Source organism: Gracilinanus agilis, chromosome 2, assembly GCF_016433145.1.
Source record: "Gracilinanus agilis isolate LMUSP501 chromosome 2, AgileGrace, whole genome shotgun sequence".
NCBI classification, from domain to species: Eukaryota; Metazoa; Chordata; class Mammalia; order Didelphimorphia; family Didelphidae; genus Gracilinanus; species Gracilinanus agilis.
In genome coordinates, this window is record NC_058131.1 from 649690636 (window position 1) to 649714305 (window position 23670).

The following is a 23670-nucleotide window of genomic DNA, read 5'->3' on the forward strand; positions in this document are numbered from 1 at the left end:
CTTCTCTATAGGTAAACTTATCATGAAACTTATATAGAATGCCTTCTATGTTCACTAATACGGGAAGTATCTTGATTTCACCAAAGTGGAGAACTCACAATGTGAGAATTTCCTCGTCCTGGGGAGTTCCCTGAGGCACAGTGAACACTTAACCTTACCAGAGAGGTTAATGACATGCCTAGGGTCATATAGTCAATAAAAGGTTTTGAATTCAGTGTCTTCTAATCCCATGTCTAGTCCTGCTTTCACTGCACCATGTTTCTTTATCACTATGTGCTTGAAGAGATGTTTAATAAATGTCTGTTGGATAGAATGGAATTGTATTGAATCTATCCCAGGGGAAAACTGGGCTCATTAGACAGTCAGTTGGTCTTCTTTTTCTTCTTCTTCTTTTTTTTTTTTTTTGAGTTGCTGATTTTTATAAGCAGTCCATTTTGTGCCTCATTTACCTCCCCTGGAGCTCCCCGCACCCATTCACTTGAGGTCACTTCATTTCCTTACAAATCATCCTTTTTATCTGCTTGGTTCTTCACTTCACAGACTGACTCATTTCTAAGTGTGGCTCCTGCCACTGAGACATTCAATGAAATATCACATTTTGACTCCATCGTGGGAGTACTAAAATTGTGAGTTTTCCCCCTTCTTTCAGTGTCCAGTTAGAATAAATGAGGAAATGTATTGCTCAAGGAAATTCCAGACTCAATATATTCCCTGTATTTAGGCAGCCTGGTGGTAGATAAAGAATGTTTCCTCAGAGGAAACCTTCAGATCTCTATTCCCTGTCCACTAATGGTAGTTTAATCTAAAACAATATATAATGTCTGAAATCTCGTGAAAGTGACAGGTTGCTTGGAATAAGAACCCAGAGGATTATGAGTTAGTATTTTCCTGTCATAATAGTTGGTCCCGCAATCAGTTTCAACTTTTCCTTAGAGGATGATGGATAATTTTAGGATGCTTCAGATGTTAACTCAGGGATGACTAATTTGTCTTTCTTTCTGCCACAGTTTAGCTGACATAAGGAAAAACAAGACTGATGAATACCTACTGTTGCCAGGTAACAGCATCCACAGTGCTCCCAGCTACCTTCATGAACCTAGGAAGAAAGGAAGGAAAAACCTCATGAAACTTAGATTAAGTGACATAGGCAAGGGTCAAGTCAAATAATACAAAAAAGCAAACTGTGCTTTCCCGCCCAGTGCAGGAAACACAGTAAGGCTTTGTAGCTCTTTCTGGGGCTAGTTCTCAGTTCAGGTGAGATTGGTTCTTATTTTCCATGCCTATAAAACCACAGAATGTCAGAGTCAGAAGAGACCTTTGAGAACATCTAATGCTATCCTGATGAAAAAGACCCTCTAACCATCCCCAACAAGCGATCATACAGCTTCCCTTTATGGACTTCAAGAGAGGAGAAAGCTGCTAACTCTCAACACAGCCCAGTTCTCCTTTGGGAATCTCTAATTGTTACTAAGTGTTTCTTTACATCAAGCCTAAATACCTTGCTGCAACTTTTAGACATTACCCCTGGTTTGGTCTACCTTCCACATCCCACCACAAGCCAAGCAAAATATTGAGAACCGTTCACATACTAGTAATCTCAATATTCAGCTATCATCATGTACCCTCCTAAATCTTTTCTATATTAAATACCTCCAATTCCGTCATTAGATCCTCAGATGGTATGATGGTATGTATGCTTCCCAGTCCTCTTGCCCTCTTGATCCACTTCTCTGTATTCTCTTAACTAGCCAATATTCCTTCTAAAATACAGTGCCTCAAAGTGGCATTCTGGAACATTTGAAGGCTAAAGTCCTGAATTCAAGCCATGGCTTTGCCTCTTACTAGCCAAAATGGGTAATTCGTATCACCTCTCTAGCCTTCAAGTAAGTCAACTGGAAGATGAAGGGGTTGAACTAGATGATTTTGAAGGTCTCTTCTAGCTCTAAATCTATGATTCTATTATCCTACTTTAGATGAAGCCAAACCTGGGCAGAATGCAAAAGGACCTCAGGCTCTATGTTCTAGACACTACCATTTTCCAAAGTTTAAGTGAATTTTTATTGGTCTAATTTTTAAAAAATAATGTTTTATTTTTTCCCAATTACATGTAAAGCAATTTTAATACTTAAAAAATTTGAGTTTTCTAGATATTACTTTGCTTTTCAAAAACCCATACCTTCCATTTTAGAATCAATACAATGAATTGGTTTTAAGGCAGAAGAATGGTAAGGGCTAGACAATGGAGGATTAAGTGACTTGCTCGGGGACACATGCCTAAGAAGTATCTGATGACAAATTTCAACCCACAACCTTCCATCTCCAGGCATTGAGCCACCTAGCTACTCTCCAGACACTTCTTTTCAATGCAGCCTAAAATCATATTTATTTTTTTAGGCTTTTATGTCACTCTGCTGGTTTATATTTGATTCAAATAGCAGTTTACTAAATCCCGAATTTCTTTTTTTAAGATTTTATTTTCCAAATTACATGTAATAACAATTTCCCACATAAGTTTTATGAAGTTATAAGATTAATATTATCTTCCTTCCTCCATTCCTAGAGGTGGCAAGCAATTCCGTCTGGATTCTACATGTATTATCAGGCAAAACCCATTTCCATATTGGTCATTGTTGTAAGATCAAAACCCACATAAACTAAAGTGAAAATAGTATTCTTTGATCTGTATCCCAATTCCAACAGTTCTTTCCTGGAGGTGGATAGCATTATTTGTCCTAAGTCCTTCAGAATTGTCCTGGATCACTGTATTGCTGAGAGTAGCTAAGTCTTTTGCAGTTGATCATTCCACAATATTGCTATTACAATGTACAATATTCTCCTGGTTCTGCTTATTTCATTCTGCATCAGTTTATGTAGACCTTTCCAGCTCTTTCTGAAATCATCCAGTTCATCATTTCGTACAACACAATAGTATTCCATCACCATCATAAGCTACAACTAAAACCATCCAGTATCTATCAAATTACTCCCTTGGGAGTCTCAGACCTTCTCATTCCTCTTTCAAATCCTGTTCCACCTTACCTCTGCTCTTCCCAAGTGATAACCTCTACCTTCTCAGTACCAGTGAATATATGAGATACCTCAGCCCTTTAATTTCAGGACTCTGCTAGCTTCTACTTTAATTTCTTATCAGTCATTTACTAGCAAGTCAGACCATGAACTTTATCATTATAAGATGCTCCTCGACTTTCATGAGATCAAAGACTTATAGCTGGAATGGGTCTTAGAGATCACCAAGTTGGACTTACTGTGTGTGTGTGTGTGTGTGTGTGTGTGTGTGTGTGTGTGTGTGTGTGTATAGAGTTCAGATGTGAGTGTCACTGAGTCTATCTCATCCTTGGAAGTCATTATGTTCTTCTATCACCCCCTCAAACTATGATCCTATAGGACTCTCCCAGCCAAACTCCTGAAATTGCATACATCCATTGCTTTTATCTCATATCACTCATCCAATTCTTGAAAGGACGGGGAGGGAGGAAATTCTAGATGTAACATTACCACTAGTATCAAATGAGCTGAAATCAACTTGGAACATAAACATACTGAGAAATGAGGACGCCATTTTTGCATATATATTTTTATGACATGAGCATCATGCCAATGGGCTACAAGCTAAATGACAAATAAAGTAGTACCACGTGCTTGCATTCAAATCACACTGACCTACCCCCAGGATCATGATTAGAAATTTGAAGAAATGCAGCTAACAAGTAGAACTGACTCAAGTGAGCCTTTACTGCCCAGTGAAGGTTATTGCTGCAGATAAGTGACTAAATCTGGACAGTGGGGCAGTGCGTGGTGATAGTAATGGAAATATTTTAGTATCTCGAGATATGTGGCTTTATTTGGTATCTAATATAAAAATGAAGCATCTCTGATAGAGAAACAGCTTAAGTTGTACATCTGTAACAGTGCCTGACCTGAGACTTCAACCTTTATCTCTAAAGGTATGCCTGAGAACTTCAGCTTCTACTTGTTCAGAAAATGTTGTTTCTGTTGTGTCCAACTCTTTGTAAACCCATTTGGGGTTTTCTGGGCAAAAATATTGGAGTTTGCCGTTTCCTTTTCCTGGTCATTTTACAGATGGGGAAACTGAGGGAAACAGGGTTAGGTGACTTGCCCAGGATCATACTGGTAATAAATATTATTCCCAGCATCTACACAAAGGATCTAATCCTTTCTGGCTTAAAAATGTTTAAATTTATCTGAAGATTAAAGCTATGGCCTGGCCATATTCATAATTTATAACCTCTGTGCAATCATTCTTAAATCCCCTCAGACGCAATATTTTAAGGCAAAATTGTCTAGTTTGCCTTTGCAGCAATGTTACAGCCTGCAGGGTTAGAAATCTATTTTACACTGAACAATGAAGGAGATGCCATTATTCATTGCATATTTGTATGAAAGTATCCAGTGAGTCACAATGTCCCATCCCCATCCTCAGCAAAATAGTCAGGCCGGCTTCTAGCAGATGGAAGCATTTCTACATTGAATTATTTTGAAGTATGTCTGTGTGAGGGAGAGGAGAGATGATCTACAAATACTGTCAAATGAAACACGCATCCCTAAGTGCTACAAGGATGACCACACACACCCTCAAATGTCAGATTTATAGAGAAGCAAGCCCTCAGTTTTTAGATGTTAATGTAGATGGCAACATCTTGCTAGTGGCAACGGTTCAGAAAATGAGGCTGATTAGACACAGTCCCAGATGGCAAAAGTTGTGGTTGGTGAATTTTAGAGCCTTCTATTTTTTAATTATTATTATTCTTTTGCCCTCATTTCCTTTCCTTTCCTGTGATCTGCTTGCCACTGGGGATGACACAAATCGAGAAAGCACAGGAACTCATCTGGATCACGAGGAAAAGAATATCTGTAATACCTAACCTCCCAGGGGTTGTTATAAAGATAAAGGGAGATGATATATATATAAAGTGTTTTGCAGATTTTCATGAGAAAGGGCAGAGAATCACAGATTTAGAGCACGAAAGGACTTTGGAAATCATCCTATCCCAAACCCTTCATTTTTCCAGGGAGGAAGATATATCCCAGAAACATTAAAGCAACTTGCCCAAGGTCAGGTAGGTAATGAGATGCAGAAGCAGGATGGGAAACTAAGTCCTCTGTTCCAAATTCAGACCTTTTTGTTCTACAGCAGACAGTCAAGTCTCTTTGCTGTGACTTTTTAAATTTTGGGATCATTAGACCCTTTTGTTCTAAGTTTTTGTCTGCTTCTCATGAACTAATAACAGTTCAAGAGACATGGCTTCCTAAGAGTTATAAGCAATGAACTCTATATCAAGCAACCAACATTTATTAGGCACCTACTATAATGCTAAGCCCTTGGAATGTGAAGATATAAATGAAATAATCCAAGGGGTTTACAGTCTAGCTGGTTTTGCAACAAAAATGAAAAAATTTGCAGCAAATTCAATTATTGTGTGAAATTATTGTATGAAAAAATATTTTCTTATTAAATATTATTACACGAGCAAACTAAGCTACACATTCCTAAACTATTAGAGTGACATTAGCTCTTAAAAGCTGCTTTTACAAAAGTTGTTGTTCAGTCACGTCTGACTCTGTGACTTTGTGTACTATAACATCCATAGGGTTTTTTTTTTTTGGCAAAGATACTGGAGTGGTTTGCCATTTCTTTCTTCAGTGGATTAAGGCAAATAGAGGTTAAGTGACTTGCCCACAGTCACAAAGCTATTAAGTGACTGAGGCTGGATTTACACTCAGGTCTTTCTGACTCCAGGTTCAGCACTCTATCCATTGTACCTCCTAGCAGCCTCCTTTTTACAAAAGAACTACAAAAGCATTCCAAATGTCCATTTCTTTCTTTATCCAAGTATCCCAACTTCTGTTCAAATAACCCTCACATGACCTAGGATATTCTAAGAATGTTACATGTCCAAATGAAATCCATTACTATCATGTGGCAAAATCTGGACAATACAAGGAAAGAATATTTATTCTGAATAAGGTCCAGAAAAGCAGATTTGTGTTTGTTTTATAGAAATGGGAAACATAGAGAAGCAACACTGGCTTCTAAGGACAGAGAGCCACTGTCATGGAAGAAAAATGTTCCAGCAGCAGTTGAACAGAAAAAAAAATGGAACTGGAATGAGAAGAGGAATGGAAAAAGAGAGATCAAGGATTATACAGCAGAGCAGCCAACTTGTAGAAACAGAAAATAGACCAGTGGAAGAGTGGCATGGTATTAGCTGAGCAACAGAAACAAATTTTCAATGAGGTATTAGATGGTTAGGACTGAACCTGATCTCTTCCACAGAAAGCCTACCCCATGTCATATCCATAGTGACTGAAAGGAGAAAGGTCCCAAGGACAAGGTATTCTACTTTCTGACTCCAAAAGGCTCTCGAACAGTTTCTCTCCATTTCCAGCTTGAATACTATCAAAACTGTTTTTTTCTACATGATCATATTTTCATAGAGCAGAATTAATTGGGGAATTAGAAAGAAACACTGAGCAAGGTACAGGGAAGATCTTAACAGAACCTAGTGGAAAGGAGAAAAGGAATTCATCCAGAAGCAAGCTTATCCCAACTCTAATGCTGGGTAACAGACAAAAATGAAGAAAACGGCAAGAGAACCCAGATTGAAAGGCAGCCAGAAGAAGGTGGGAATACAAGAGAAAGCACTAGAGAAAGGCAAACAGGGTCTATGGATCATTAGAAATGTGAGGATATACAGGAGTGTTACTAGAGTCCCCTGACTAGGGAAAAACCAAGGGCTTCCCTATGCTATTCATGATCTAGAGACTAGGAGAAATGTTTTACCAAAAAAAAAAAAAAAAAAAGATCTGAACTCTTCCTTTGCTTCCCCTTCTATTAAGACAATCAATTATGTAATCACAGTAAAAAAGCCATTTTAGATCCTGGCTCAAGCCTAGAAAATCTGGGCTTCTGCTTTTATCTACTACCTTCAGACAACTTCAAAAGGAGAACAAAGTGGACAAGAAGGTTCAATCGTTTGCTGGATTTTGCACATGTCTGCTACATCTCTACCTAGCAGATTGCCTTTCTTAGAACCAACTGACATCAATGATTGGCTTCCTATTCCCACAGCTCAACCATAACAAGTGTGTCCAAAGAAAGAACTTCAAAGAAATGTAAGAATAAAAAAATGTCACGAAGGAAGAAGTCCTGATCCCATGATCAGGTCAAGGTTGGGCAGGTGGGGCACCCACTACTTCATAGGTATCCTCATGACACCAGGCAAAGCAGAGGATTGGCTCTAGCCAAAAGGTAGTCTTGCTGTGACGTTATGGAAGGACAGTTATGAGCTGCATCTTTGGAAGCAGCATCTGAATGAATGAGATCACAGATCCTTCTGAGTGGATTAGAAGAGGAATAGGATGCAGTGGAAAGAACACTGAGCCTGAGTCAGGAAAAAATGGGACTCATATCCCCCTTTTAAAATTTGTGGGATCACAGGCAGACCATTTAATTTCAATGAGCCTGAGTTTCTTCATCTGTAAAACAAACATACAATCAATCCTCAACTTTCATGAGGATAGTGTTCCTAGAAAATGTCACAGAAGTAAAAAAACATGAATGTTGACACTTTGAACCTACAGGAAATAGGGATTAGTTTCCCATAACCACCAAAAGTATAATCCTTAGCTAGATTTTGCTCTAAATACAACTTTTCTGCATACAATCCTTTATAACAAAATATTAATTCTGATAACATGCACTCTTCTTCCAAACACCATAACCATGAAATAATCCATAAAATAAAGTACACAAAGTAACATTGATAACATGCAAAATATTTTTCTTGCTCGTAATTCCCTAGAAGTCTGTGATTTTTTTGCGTTCATATCACAATGAAAAAGAACACATTGATTTCAGACAATATTTACTTGTCATAGCACACGAAATCCTTAGTGTCATAAAGCTTTCTTCCTGTTTGTTGATATAACAAATAATCAATTCATTAACACCAAACTTGCTGGCAGACAACGGCCACAGAAGTTTATTTAACATTTTTATTTTCTTAGCTTCATTGCTGACTTTGAGTGCTTGGGCTTAGAGCCTAAGAGAGCTTTAAACTATGCTTTGGGGGCATCATTGCTAAAGAAAACTTGAATTGTAAAGGCAAACAATAAAAATATGTGAATGAGGCACAGAGAGCTTTTCACTCTACAATGGTACGGTGAACAAAGGCAGTGAAGCACTTAGGATACTCATCCCTTGAGAAACTTGCACATATCCTTCCCCTCTTTTTTTTCCTCTGCTGTGCAAAGCTGAAAATGTGCATGGCTGCCAATGTGAAAGTGAAAATGAGATTATTAATACTATCACAAGAATGCCTGAAGTCATGAAAGTTAAACATGTGCATGCTAAAGACTGACTGTAATTACAATATTACTTACCTCGCTGAGTTGTTGTGAGTCTAAAATGAGAGGCGGTATGTAAAGTGCTTTACAAATGTTTAAAGAACTACATCAGTGCCACAGGGTAATCAAAGTACTAAGAGCTAGCATTTATATAGCTCTTTAAAGTGTATAAAGTACTTTACATACATTATCTCATTTGATCCAACAACTCTCAGAGGTAGGTGCTATTGTTATCCCTATTTCACAATTGGGGAAACTGAGGCTAGCAAGTGATGTGATCAGGGTCACATAGCTAAGAAATATATGGAACAAGAGATATCTGAGATATCTCCTTGAAGAAATCTCAGTTTGAAGAGATATCTTCAAACAAGGATTTGAACTCAGGTCTTCCTGACTCTAGATCCAGTGCTCTATCTACTTCATTATCCAATGGCTAGTAGTAGTAATAGTAGTAGGAGTAGTAGCAGCATTAATAATGGGTCTTCCTGACTTCAGGTCTAGTGTTCTATCCTCTTTACTATTCAATGGCTAGTAGTAGTTGTAGAAAAGATAGTAGAAGCAGTAGCAGCAGTGGTAGTAGGTCTTCCTGACTTCACGTCTAGTGCTCTATCTACTTTACCATTTAGTGGTCAATAGTAGTAATAGAAATGGTGGTAGTAATAGTGGTGATGGTGGTGATGGTGGTGATGGTGGTGGTGGTAGTAGTAGTAGTAGTAGTAGTAGTAGTAGTAGTAGTAGTAGTAGTAGTAGTAGTAGTAGTAGTAGGTCTTCCTTACTTTAGGTCTAATGCTCTAACCCAACGGTTGGCAACCTTTTTCGCTGTGAGAGCCATAAATGCCTGCGGAAGGAGGAGGATGGAGGCAGAAGGTGCTGGAATATGGGGCAGGGGCTGAAGGGGCCCCTGGGGCACATCCTGGAGCTCTGCCCAGACTGGCCAGTTCAGAGGTGGAGCCAGATATGGCTGGAGAGCCATACGTTGTCAACCCCTGCTCTAACCACTTCACCACCTAACTACAAACAGCAGTAATGATATTAGTGGTAATAGTAGTAGTGGTGATAGTAGTAGTAGTAGGAGGAGGAGGAGGAGGAGGAGGAGGAGTAATAATAGTAGTAGTAGTAGTAGTAGTAGTAGTAGTAGTAGTAGTAGTAGTAGTAGTAGTAGTAGTAGTAGTAGTAGTAGTATAGCTCACCAATGCTTTGGAAACCTTTTATAAAAGGCTATCTAATTCTCCAAAATGGGTTGGAACTAAGGAAAATCATTTACAGATATTGGTAGCAAACACCTTGAGCCTTGAATCCTAAGTGACTTGAATAGAAAAAACAAATGACTAACTTCAACACAGCTGCAAAATTCTCAGCCAGAAAAATATGAACGATGGAATAACGTGCAGAGAATCCTATTGTCAGAGAAGGGAAACAGGCGTGAAATACCGCTGGGAAGCTGACATTCAGGTTAGGTTCTAGCATCATCAGTGGGTCCCTGAGCATCCTAGTCTATTCCCTGGCTTGGAACAGGGCCACTAGATGAGGAAGTGAAGGACCACACAAAGAATGTGAGTAATGTTTCCATACAGGTACCCAAACCTGCTGCCTAAGTAGTGGGGAGGAGAGGATACAGGATTTTCAAAGATCAGATGCCTAAAAAAGTCAGGACTCTGGTGACAAGAAATAGTGGGTGGTCCTCTTAAGAGTAACAACAGAGTGCGCTGGGTTCTCACATCAAGGCCCAGCTTTGCAAAGGGGTGGGAATCTCTCCAGTGAAGATAGGAGGCAGAAGAGGCCAGGCACCTGTAATAAAGGAGACATCACAGCCCTAGGAGATGGTTCCCCATTTGGTCATCTTCTCCTTAGAGCTGAATCACCCGCCATAAATAAAAGCAAAATATCCCCTTACATTTCTAGAGTTCTTTTCATCCCCAAGGATCACCAAATCTGGGAGAATTTCTTTCTTTTTGTTATCCACCTGCATGTATGACGTGCCTGAAATATTGTCAGGCCCTCTCCCCAAGGGGGTATTACAGCTCTCTCTTATAATAAGGCACATCTTTATTCATGGCCTTATGGGTTTATTTCTCTCTTCCAGACTTCAGAGTGTGACCCAGAAGACTGAGTTCTGGATCTTGTCCCCAGGAAAGAGGACAAATCCTGCACAATCGGTAGCATATGCCCTAAAGATTGTATGCTCCAAGAGTGAAGGCTGAGCTTTCTTTCTTTGTCTATAGGGAATGATCTAATGATTCTGAAAATAACTCATTCAATTTTAGAAACCTTAGTTAGACTTCAGAATTATCTTGAAGTTCATGGTGATTCAAAAAAAAAAATCAAAAGAAAGTCAGATTTGGAGACAGAAGATTTGGGTTCAAATTGTGACAGGCTTGTTATCTGCCACCATATTGTTCCATGCATCCAAAGGGACTTGTTGCTCCTTGCTTGACTAAGGAGCCCCTTCCCATTGCCCAGAGACAATCTCTACTTGACATGTTCTTGGAAACTCTTTTCCTTCCTCCTGAGTCTTTCAGCAAACCTTGAGGCTCTTTTAAAGCATGTTCCATAGTTTTCCAAGAAATGAAGACATTTTTCCTATTGGCTCTTTAGCCCATTTTGTATTCTCATTCTCTCTCCCTCCCTCCCCGTCACTGTCTTTCCTTTTTTTATCTCTGTCTCCCTCTTCCTCTATCTTCATTTCTCCTCTGTCTCTGTCTCTCTGTCTTTGCTTCCTCTCTTTTCCCCTCTCCCTATTTCTGTCTCTCCTACTATCTCTGTCTTTTCTGTCTGTTCCTATCTGTCTCTCCTTGTCTGTCTCTGCTTCTATGTCTCTTGTCTTTCTTTCTTTCTCTCCCCCTCTCTCTCTCTTTCTCTCTTCTTCCATTTATGTCTATAACTTCTCTGTCCCTCTCTTCCCTCACCTTGATCTTTCTATCTCCTTCTTTATTTCTCTCTCTCTCTCTCTCTCTCTCTCTCTCTCTCTTTCTCTCTTTCTCTCTCTCCCTCCCTCCCTCCCTCCCTCCTTCCCTCCCTCTGCCTGCTGTGGTCCTTGCAAAAGGAAAGGAAGAGAAATTTCAGTCTTCTGTTGGCCTTTGCACATATTTACTATGTCTCTATCTAGATATAAAGAAAGGTATTCATGTAGGTTGACATACTAACATAGTTAAAAGACTGTAAATCAGGAGATTAGGCTTGAGGCCAGACTTAGCAACTCAAAAAACAAAACATGTGGCTTTGAGCAGATCACAACCTCTATGAGCCTTGGTTTCCTGCTTTGTAAAAATATGTCAAGTAATTAACAAAAGGTGATTTTTTTGTTGTTTTGGCCACAGCAAGTCAGGAAAGCCATTAAGAAAGGTATAAAGAGGGGGCAGCTGGGTAGCTCAGTGGAGTGAGAGTCAGGCCTAGAGACAGGAGGTCCTAGGTTCAAACCCGGCCTCAGCCACTTCCCAGCTGTGTGACCCTGGGCAAGTCACTTGACCCCCATTGCCCACCCTTACCACTCTTCCACCTATGAGACAATACACCGAAGTACAAGGGTTAAAAAAAAAAAGAAAGGTATAAAGAGACCATGAGCTTAATTAATGGTGAAGCACTTTCATCAACAAAATCCTGTATCCCTTGAAATATTGAGGTGAGAACCCACACAGAATCCAGATATTGGGCCCTGAGACCATCTTGGCCTATAATCTTGGCCAATACTGTGTGTGTGTGTGTGTGTGTGTGTGTGTGTGTGTGTGTGTGTGTGTATTCTAAGAAAGAAGGTAAAGATGAAAAAAAAAGAATTAATACTAAGTATCAGTTCTAAGTCAGAAGAGCTATAAGGGCTAGGCAAATGGTCTTAAGTGACTTGCCCAGGGTCAAACAGTTAGGAAGGGGCTGAGGCCAGATTTGATCCTCTGGTCCCCTGAACTCCAGGCCTGGCTCTCTTTGAGCCATTTAGATGTCCCATTAATATTGATTCTAAAACAGAAAATATGGGTTAAAAATAAATATTAAAGATGTTTTTTAAAAGTTTTTTTTTTTTTTTTTTTACCAAGAATAAAGGCTCTAAGCAACAGCATACAGTGTTACTACTGTGTGGTCATTTCAATTGTGTCCAATTCTCCATGACACCATTTGGGGTTTTCCTGGCAAAAATACTAGAGTGGTTTGCCATTTCCTTCTCTGGCCCATTTTACATGTGAGGAAACTGAGGCAAATAAGTTTAAGTAACTTGCCCAGAGGCACACAGTAAGGTTGGATTTGAACTCAGGTCTTCCTGACTCCTGATCTGGAATCCTATCCCCTGCACTGCTTAGCTGCCCCAGACATTATATAGTGGGTGCTTAATAAATACCTGTTGAACTAAACTGAGGAGTAATGTGCAATATTCACCAATGGGGAGTAGTCAGTAGTCAGTAGTCATTTCAGTAGTCAGTGCATACTCCTACTGATGAGCCCCCGACAGCTCTTTGGAAGCTCTATTCCCTCTCTAGGGACAGTGGGACATTACAGACTCTCCAATTATGAACCCAATAGGCAGGCTTTTTCTTCTTTTCTTTTGTATTTTGGTTCAGTAGTTCATAGTTGAAACAAAACAGAACAATTATTAGGAATAAACAGTACAATAATTACTTGGTGAAGCAAATTGTCCCCAGCTGTGTATCTTCCCACTGTGCTGAGCTCATGTAGAGTAAGCAGGTTTCTGAGCCAGGAGCAGAGCCCTCCATCATTCTCATGACACAGTGCTGAGCCCATCTTCTGGCTCTACTCTTTTCTGCCCTCTGAACTGCATGGAAAATGGGCTCTGCTCTCACATGCCAAAAGGTCATGGACAAAAAAACCCAAACCTGCCCCCTTGCACTATGAATCTGCTTGTTTTACACATGAAGGTCTAGAGAAAGGGAACTGATGCAGAGGGAAAGGAGCAGAACCAGGAGAACTTTGTACACAGAGACTGATACACTGTGGCACAATCAAATATAATGGACTTTTCTACTAGTGGCAATGCAATGACTCAGGACAATTCAGAGGAACTTGTGAGAAAGAACGCTATCCACATTCAGAGGAAGAACTGTGGAAATGGAAATGCATTAGAAAAATATGTGATTGATCACATAATGCGATAGGGATATGATTGTGGTTTTGGTGTTAAAGGATTGCACTACTATAGATATGAATAACACAGAAATAGGTTTTGAACAATGATACATGTATAACCCAGTGGAACTGCTTGTCGGATTTGGGAGGGAGAAGGAAAGAGCTGGGGAAGGGTGAGGTGGGGGGATCAAGAGTCATGTAACCATGGGAAAATATTCTAAATTTAAAAAAAAAGGGAGAAAATATTGTCCTATGCTCAACTAATTTTGAGTTCTAACATTCCATGAACACTATTTTTACAGGACTATAAGAATTCATTTTCCTTGAAATGCCCTTGCTTCTGTCTCCTGTTAATATCATCAACATGATGTTCCTATACATAAATAGTAGTCTCTTTAGACATTTCCTTTTATTACCTATTGTACTAGAAAGCTTCCTAAATTTAGAGGGGCTTAGAGAGATTAGGAGAGATTAAGTAACTTACCCATGGTTATACAACTACTAAACACTGTGATATTTGAATCCCAGTCTCTCTGACTTCAAGACAAGTATTCTAACCATTCTCATACCCTATCTATCTATCTGTCTATCTGTCTATCTATCTATCTATCTATCTATCTATCTATCTATCTCTAAAGGTATAATATTAATGAAAAGATAAAAAGTCGCGAGTCTCTGAAGGTTATTGGACTGTTATTTTTACTTATTCAAAACCATTTTACTTACCCATCTAGAAGAGCTATGACATTCTTCCGGGGACGCCCAATATTGGGTCCATATAAACTGGCTCTAGAGTAAGTCCTGATGGGCTGCAACAGGCTTTTTAGTTGGATATAATCCTTTCCCAGCTGACTGCCATTCACTGCACGGCCATTCATGGTCCTATAGTTGTTTGGTTCTAGATTAAAAGCAAATTGTGTTGTCAGGGTTGGCTAGCATAGACTTCCTTCCTATTCACTAAGCCTTTCCTCCTCTTTAATTCCTAAGGCTATTTCCATTATGATACATCTATATTCTATTCCTTTCATTGCCACTGAAGCTAATAATTCATGTGCTATAGATCTTTTTCATCCATGAAGGAATCCAAATTCTTCTTGAATTTATTTATACTTTCAAACTATACCCTATCTTGGTAGTAACAAGTCCTATGAGTTTACTATATATACACTGTTTAGAATTCCTTTTATTTCTATCATAGTGAACCTCTTTTCCTGATTATTGAAAACTAGAACTGTGTCCATCATGACCATATACATGATGTTTCAGTCGGGTTATATCTTCTCTTGTTTCTAGATTTAAGGAATAGATTGCATTTATATGTTGTCACAACTTCTTATTTTTTCTTTTCAAGATGGCCCCTTGATCATCTCTATCATTTTGGTTACTTTTCACTCAGCTCTGTCTTGTTTTATTTTTCCATCCTTCCCAGATAAGTCCGGATAGAGGACTTTTTAGAAATGCTTCATGACCTTGAATTCTCCTCTAAAGTGTCCCAGCGTTACATCTTATTGAATATTATGTGGCCACCATCTACTTTATTTTTTATCATAGTTGTATAGTTATATTTTATTTCACCACTCCCCAAACCGGATGCTGATCCCTTTGAGGCCATCTTTTCTTTTCATTGCCATCAGCGTCCAATCAATGAATCAACATTTATCATTAGGAATATACTATATCACTGTACTAGGTTCTAGGGAAACAAAGAGAAAAATGAAATATCCTACCTTCAAGGATCTTATTTTCTATGGACATAGTTAAGAATGGGCTGTTGGGGGGGATCAGATGAGATATTATTTGTAAAGGGCTTAGCACAGCACATGACACATAGGACGTAGTATATAAATGATCCCCCTCTCCTTCAAAGTACATCAATATGCCAAGGAGTTGTGTTTTCCCACAGTGTGGAAAGTCTGTCCACTGAAGAGGATGCCAGTGGTCTCTAATTTAGCACCCAGGTCTTAAAGAGTTGCCTGAGGCTCCCAAAGATTGAGGGACCTGTCTGATGGCACAGAGAAGTTAAAAGAGAAGACTTCAACCCAGATTTCAATTCCTTTTTCAGTCCAGGTCCAGGACCCGTTCTTCTAAGTCTTGCATCCTCTGTTTGCACAGAAAAACACAATGTTTTTCTACATTTAATTGAATTTTAGTAACAGATCAAATTTGCATGGAACTTTGTAAAGTGCATAATTTTCAACACACCTCTGCGTTAGATATGGGCAGATATTATTATCCCTATTTTACAGTGGAAGACTGTGAGGTAGTGGCTACCCAGTGTGGAAATTCTCTCTGCTGATGTTAATAAGGAGCCTGTCTATAAATTAGAATCTTCAAGAATCACTTGGAGCTACTGAATGAGTAAAAGACTTGTCTATCCATGATCACATAGCTATTAAGCGCATGAGACAGGATTCAAGCCCCAGCCCTTCTGACTTACAAGTCCAACATTCTATTCATTCTATAATGTTGCCTTGTGATAACAATAACAACAAAAGCAGCTAACATTTATGTAGCACTTACTATGTGCCAGCCACTATTTTAAGAGCTTTACAAAAATAATCTCATTTGATCTTTACAATAACCCTGGGAGGTAGGTGCTATTATGATTCCCATTTTAGAGATGAGAAAACTGAAGGAAACAAAGGTTAAGTGACGTCCCGAGGATCAAATAGTCTTTTTTTTAAAATATGGAAGATTGTTTAGCTTTATTCTTTTTTTAAATAATATTTTATTTTTCCCTATTACATATAAAAGCAATTTTTAACATTCATTTTAAAAAATGTTTTGAATTCCACATCTCTCACATGATCCCCTCATCTGGGTCATACATAACTCATGGCTTAGAACTTCTCATTCCTGACTTCTTTTGGGGTTATTATTTTTTTTTAAGTTCTTTTCCCTGAACTTCCATACAGTGAAGTTCACCTGCCCCTCTACTTCTTATTCATAAAGATTTCCAGAACCTTCTTGCCATCTGTCCTCACTGGTTGTGTATTTGATGATTCAGAAGTGCTAAGATTCAAGTGAAAGCTTGAAGATTTCACTGTGAATTCCTTCTTGCATATAATCTAGTTATTTGTGCATAATCTACTGAAAAAATTTGGTTTCCATGCAACGAATAATTCTCTCCAAATGCAAAATCAATAAAGAACTATTTATTAAACCTTTGTGTAAGTGGTGGATGGGACTGAAAAATGAGTACCAGGATTTAGCAAATGGAATCAATAAAGTACTTCTTCGATTTGAATCTAGGCATATTTATAAGGTATTTTTCCTCATCTGTGGCAGTCATTAACATCAAATATTGAAAAACCTGAACTTAGACCCAGATTCTTGAATCACTGTTCCACTGTGAAAAATCTGAGACTAAATGAGATAATATAAAGTGCTTTGCAAACCTTAAAGTTTGTATTACATAATTGTTATTAAACTCAGATTTTTAAAGCATATTTAATTATGTTCAACTAAAATAAGATTAATAATAAAAGTTTTACTAAGTGGAAAAGGTTTTGTATCATTAATAAAGTCAAATAAAATTATTTTTTAAAAATAGAAGGGATTGAAATACAAAAAGGAAATAATCTCTGTTTGAGGAGTTTATATGTTTTAAAAATATTTCTTTCTTTCCAAAAATATTTCCTTAAAATTGATTATTAATTACTAACAGGGATATCCGTTAATTTTAAAGATACTATACGAACATTAACTATTCTACCTGACCAGAGATTTGAAATCTTTCCACATTAACTTTATTTAGAATGCTGCCTACATTTTATCTTACACTGAATTTAGGAAAATTTTTTAGTAACACTTGGTCAAGAGCACCCTCTCCCCATGCTTAACAGCTTCCTATTGTGTGCTGTTGTCCTTCGGAATGTGAGTTCCTTGAACTACCTTTTTTTTTGTTTATATTTTTATCTCCAGTGCTAAGCAGTGTCTGGCACATATTGAGTACTTTAATTTCCATTCTTCCTTCTTTCTTTCCTTCCATCCTTCCTTCCTTCCATCCAGAAACTACTATTTATGATTTCAATCCAAAGGAATTCTGATCTGTCCTACCTTTCTCCTCTTCTGTTTTTAAGCAACTTCTCTGTTATGTCTGTAAAATCCATGGTAACTTATTTTTAAAAATTGTTTAATCAGAGATTTTGCTTTTACATGACACTATTACCTCCCAATTTCTACCCTCAACCTTTCTTATAATTACTACTCAATTCAAATGCCAACTTCTTCTAGAAGCCTTTCCCTGTCCCCTCGGATACTTCTGTCTTCCCATCCAAGGTAACTTGGAGTCTATTTTGTCTACATCTTTTATACACTTAATATTTACATGTCATCTTCTTCAATAGAAGGTAAACTTAATCAGGGTAATGATTGTTACATTCTTGTCCTACCTTCCAATAGCCCAACACAGTGCCTAAAACATATTGCATCCTTAATAAAAACTTGTTGATTGATTGCTAGCTTTTCACTAATAAGGATTATTTCATTTATTGTATTTATATCCTTAGTGTCTAGCACAGTGCCTCGTCTATTCAGTTTTCTTAATGCTATGTCAATTCATACAAGTGTTTACATTTTTTTTCTAATTTACTCACACTGTTTCTTGTACCACAGTAATATTTTGTGATATTCACATACCATGATTTTGTTCAAGCATTCCCTAGGCCACCTTGTTTCTAGGTACCCATTTTGCTACTAAAAAGTTTTCCTACCAATATTTTATTATATATGGGATTTTTCTTTCTATCACTGACCTTCCCTACCTTGGTATATACTCTCAGTAGGATGACTGTTAAGCTAAGGGTATGAATACTTTACTTTGCTCATATAATTCCAAATTGATAGAGTAGATGGATCAGTTAAGTGCTCCACCAAAAGCATATCAACATGTCTTTTCTCCCATATCCCTTTCCAAACTGGCTCTTTTTGCTTTTTATTATCTTTGCTAATTTGATATGCATAAGATAAAACCAAAGTTTATTTTAATTATTCTTGTTATTTGAAGAATTTTTCATGTGGTTATTGAAAGTTACCTTTCTTGAGAACTGCTTATATTTTTGTCCCCTTATCTCTTGGTCCCTGGTACCCCTTCCCTCTATTTTAGATCAGAGATATTTGATGCAACCTTTTTTAATTCATCAACTTATCTTTGTATCATAGATACATTGATTTTGCTTATGCAAAAAAAATAATTTGACATAATGGAAATTGTCCATTTTGTCTGTTGAACTTTATCCCTTGTTTTGTTATGAATTCCCTTCACAAACATCTGGAAGATACTGCTTTCTATTATACTCTTGTTCATGTGTTAATAGTGCTTATATGGTGGGAGTTTATTACAATATATGGTATAACATGCTCATATTCATCTGTTTTCTGCCTATCTTCCAATTTTCCTAGTAATTCTTATTTAATTTACCTAATAGCTTGTGATTTTGTATTTATTAAATTACTGAGTTCATTTGACCTGTTTGTTTAGGTCTTGTTTGTCTAGTATGCCCCACTCACTACCTTTTTCTTTTTTTTATATAGGATTTATATATCACTAGAGTAGGGAATTCTTGGTAATTCCCAGGTACCAATGGGCATCTGCTTTTCAATTAGAATTAGAAAGTTGCCTGGGTCTTCTGAGCAGATTAGTTAGATTATCTAGGGTCAGTGTCAGAGATAGAACTCCAGAACAAGTTTGTCTCACTCCCAGGTCAGCTACTCTCTTTTGAACTAGTTCCAAATAGCTACTACTTTGTAACAGATTTTATAATCTGCTGATATTAACCCTTTCACTCCTACATTTCAACTATTTCCTTGAAATTCCTCATTTTTCTCCTTTAAATGAATTAAGATCTTATTTTGTCTACCCCTATAAAGAAATCTGACAATTTCATGGGTACATTAAATCATTAAGTTAATTTAGGTACTATTATTTTTATTATATTTACATTGTCTAACTATGAACAATGAATATCTTCCCAATTATTTTAATTGCATTACTTCTGTAAGTAATAATTTGTATTTATAAGTGTAAGTTTTGTTAACCTGGGTAATTTATTCCATTTCATTTAAGATTTTAGTCTTGTTGGTTCTATTTTTTACATTTTAATTATACTAAAATTTTATTTTATTTGTGCTACTTCTACTAGCCAGTGCTTCCCTCTGAGATTACCTTCCATTTGCACTAAATATATTTTGTATATATACTTATTTGTATTGTGTTTCTTTTATTAAAAGGTGAGTTCCTTGAAGGCACACCATATTTTTTCCTTTCTTTGTATCTTCAGTATTTATTATAGTGCCTGGCACACAAAGTACCTAATCTGCTTGTTGACCAATTATGATATATAAAAGATTATGCTTGTGATTTCTCTTTCAGTCTAGAAGTTATTTATATTTTTACCTATGAGCAATTTTTCTAAGGGTATTATGTGATGCTAAAAAGTAGTTATTGCCCCAAAATAAGCATCAATAATTTCCAAAGGCATACCACATCTAATTCAAGTATTTTATTCAAATCCCTAATTTCTGTCTTATTTCTCTTTCTGTTTGATTTGTCCAAGTCTAGATGTTCACTGAAAAAAATATTTTTATTACTTGATCTTCTTGTCAATTGGTACATAAAGTAACTTAATTAGGTGGCATGCATTTGCTACATTAATTTAATATTGCTACTGATTCGTTATCTATGGTATATTTAATTATAACATAGTTTTTCTAATAATTTGTTTAAAACATGATTATTACTCTCATTTTCTGGGATTCAAATACAGCACAAAAACATCTACCTTAGGATTTTAACTGTCTTTATATTTTATATGTATTTCTTTAAAAAAGCAAGTTACTTTCCATTCTGTCCCTTTGAAAATCTCTTCCACTTTATGGGTGAATTCATCCCATTATCATTCATGCTTATAAGTGTTAAATTTGTATTTCCTTTTACTAAATCCTGTTATAATATTTCTCTTATCTACTCCCTGACCATTTCCATAAGAAAAAAAATCAAAAATTTTAAAGTGAATGAATTTATACGGTTTAAGCAATTATTTTCCTTACAACAAATCAATCTGTTTTTTCTCCTTTCCTTCTTCTTTCAGCCCATACCCAAACCAAAAAGTCTTGAACTCTTTCTTTTATTCTTTTTTGTAACTACCAGCTGGGGCAATTGCTTGTTTTGCTTCAAGTAATCTTCTTCCTAATTGTACCTTCTCTTCTTGTCCTTGTCTTTCCTCTTCTTGACCCAGGTAAGTCTTCTCTTTACTTACTGAATTTAAATTATGCTGTTTATTTTTTAAAATATAATTTGGCTCAGATAATTAACAAGGTTCATAAGATTCTTACTCCTGTGATTGTTTTCTCCTTCAGTAATGCCCAAAGTTAAAAGAATAATAAATTCCTCTTTCCCTCTCCTTCCCCAGTTTTTTTCCTATCTTCTTTCATTCATCTTTAGAGATAATGAACTACAAAAGGGCAATTGTCTTGTCTTACTCTTTTAAAATATAAGTAATTGGGGGCAGCTGGGTAGCTTAGTGGATTGAGAGCCAGGTCTAGAAATGGGAGGTCCTAGGTTCAAATCTGGTCTCAGACACTTCCCAGCTGTGTGACCCTGGGCAAGTCACTTGAACCCCATTGCCTACCCTTACCACTCTTCTGCCTTAGAGCCAATAAACAGTATTGACTCCAAGAAGGAAGGTAAGGGTTTAAAAAATAAAATAAAATAAAATAAAATAAAAGTAATCAGTGGCAGCTAGGTGTCTCAGTGGATTGAGAGCCAGACCTAGAGATGGGAGGTCCTAAGTTCAAATTTGGCTTCAGGCACTTCCCAGCTGTATGACCCTGGGCAAGTCACTTAACCCCCATTGCCTAGCCCTTACCACTCTTCTGCCTTGAAGCCAATACATAGTATTGACTCTAAGATGGAAGGTAAGGGTTTAAAAAATATATAAGGAATTCATTATTACTTAGCCTTTTAGAGATGTTCAAACTTGATGGCATTTCTTAAGCTTCTTTCGTCTCCCATACTGGCCTCTACAGTCCTTCAAAAGAGTTTCTCTTACTGAAGTTTTCAAGCTCTTCTTTGGAGTCAGAAAGCATTTCCCTTCTGTCTCTCCCTAAATTAAGTCTATTAATCTCACTCATACTTGAGATTTGCATGAATGAAAAGTATATTCATGGAGAAGGGTGGTGTTAGGTAACATAGGTTAATCGTGGACCTGTGTCATTTTGGGAAAGCGTTAAGTTAGATGGATGTAGGAACCCATGAGGGCAGTGGGTGCTCAGGGTGATTGGGGATAAGAGTAGGAATGTGAGAAGTAAATTTCCCAGCACTATAATTTTGTCAGGAGCCTGGTGGTGGCCCAAATCATTCCAAATCCCAAAATGGTTTTTGTGATGCCTTTGACACATATGTAGCCTCAGAAGACATTAATTGTTGAACTGAGATATCAGTTTTTGAATGTGTTAATGTCATGCTTTCTCAGGTTGCCCAGTTCACCTCTAGCCTTACAATGTTTCCCCATCCTTTCTTTCCCTCCCTGGAAGGTAGAGAATGATGGGATGAAGAAAGAGACATAGAAATAAGAAAGTTTGAGAAGAGTAAATCTATTCCATTGAAGGGGAAGATACCAAAGCTTTAAGAGGTGAGGTACCTCTTCTTGCAGTTATCTGCTACTGGGGAAAAGTAGGGAGAAATGAGGAGGGATTTGGGTGACTCTAGTCTGCCTTCCTCCAAGTGCCTTGTCATTGGCTTCTGAGATTCCTCTCCTCCAGAGAAACTTAGAATCCAAGAATGACAAGGGCATGCTGTATTTCTTCAGCATCACTATCAACAAAGAGGAGAGCATTAAATTACAAAGCCATTCATAAGGATGCTGGCCCATTTTCAGTTTGGATGGCTATTACTCAAAATGAAATCATAATTAGCATTGATTCTGTAATAGGAATGAATCCCAGAATCTCTAGGAGAAGGTCTCACATTTAAAAAAAAAAAAAAGGTTAAATTACCAGAGGGAAAATATGATCCTGGCTGTTACAGATGGGCTGTATCCTGGTTGAAAGAGAAACAGTGAAGTTCATGTGTGGTTTTATTCCCATGCTCAGAATCAAGTCGCTGTAGGTGTAACAGCAGTAACAAAACCAAACCGAAAAAAGCAGCCGCAGTGATCTGATTTGAAATCCCCGGGCAGCCATTTTCAGAGTCCCATAAAGTTAAGCAAACAAAAAGGTGAGGCTGAAAAATCCAGGCACTCACCCAAATGAACAGTTGGCTTCCCAGTGGATTACATTTCACAAAGGCAAGATCGTGCAGTGGAAAGGCTCACCTCCCGATAGAGAGGTGATGTGCTCAAGATGCAGAATGGGATACACATTTCTGGACACGGCCAAAATGTGAGATTTTGTTTTTTCTTAACTGCATACTTGTTACAAGGATTTTGCTTTATTTTTTCCCCTTCTGTGGAGGGAGAGGTGAAAAGGAGAGAAAATAAATTCTTGCTAATTGGAAAAAAAAGTGTAACTAAAAAAGAAAGAACTAAACTCCCATTTAGAGGTTGGAATGTAAACTGTCATTCACCAACAATGTCAAGGGACACATAACCCTTACAGTCTCAGTTTTCTTGCCTGTCAAATGGGAACAATCATAGTAGCTGGTAGTAGACAGTCAAGCGAGAACATTTGAGCATAAACGTAATCATCATCTCTTAAGACTCAATTTTTTTCTTGTCTTTTGAATGGGACTAAACATACTAGCTGGTTAGTGGAGACTCAAATGAAAAGATTTCAGTATAAAAGTGATTATAACCTCTTTCAGACTCAGTTTTCTTGTCTGTCAAATGGGAACAATCATAGTGCTGGCTAGTGGTGAATTTCAAATGAGGAGATTCAGGTGTGAAAGTGACTTGTAAGTCCACAAAGGATGGGCATGCCTAGTATTTTCCGGACTCATGCCCAGGTGATAGTCTGATAGGAAGGACCTCTCACATCTCTCTTTCTCCTCAACTTTGTCAGTGTAGAGAAGACAATGTCTTTACTCACCATTGCCCAGCTCCCAGGAGATGTTGTATTTTTTGCTGGCGCTGTACTTAACCAGACCCAGAGCGCTAGAGCTGTTCCAGGAATTGTTAGGATTGCGTCGCAGTGCATTCAAGGCGAAGATCAGGTGCAGCCCAGAGCAATCAGCGAAGTTATAGAGTTTGTCTAGAGACCTGGCTGGGAAGAAGCAAA

General features: G+C 37.6%; 1 protein-coding gene across 3 annotated transcripts in view; it reads right to left on the minus strand.

Annotated features, from left to right (window-relative positions):
* Nucleotides 1-23670, minus strand: part of HPSE2 (heparanase 2 (inactive)) — a 695104-nt gene that overhangs the window by 263660 nt on the left and 407774 nt on the right. For 2 of the 3 annotated variants that reach the window (XM_044665757.1, XM_044665756.1), the window contains 2 exons: nt 14182-14353; nt 1049-1096 (listed from right to left, as the gene is read on the minus strand). In XM_044665757.1, the coding sequence (XP_044521692.1) occupies nt 1049-1096; nt 14182-14353 (220 nt within the window). Of the gene's footprint in view, nt 1-1048; nt 1097-14181; nt 14354-23481; nt 23656-23670 lie in introns of all 3 variants that reach the window. The other variant, XM_044665755.1, reaches the window with a different exon arrangement.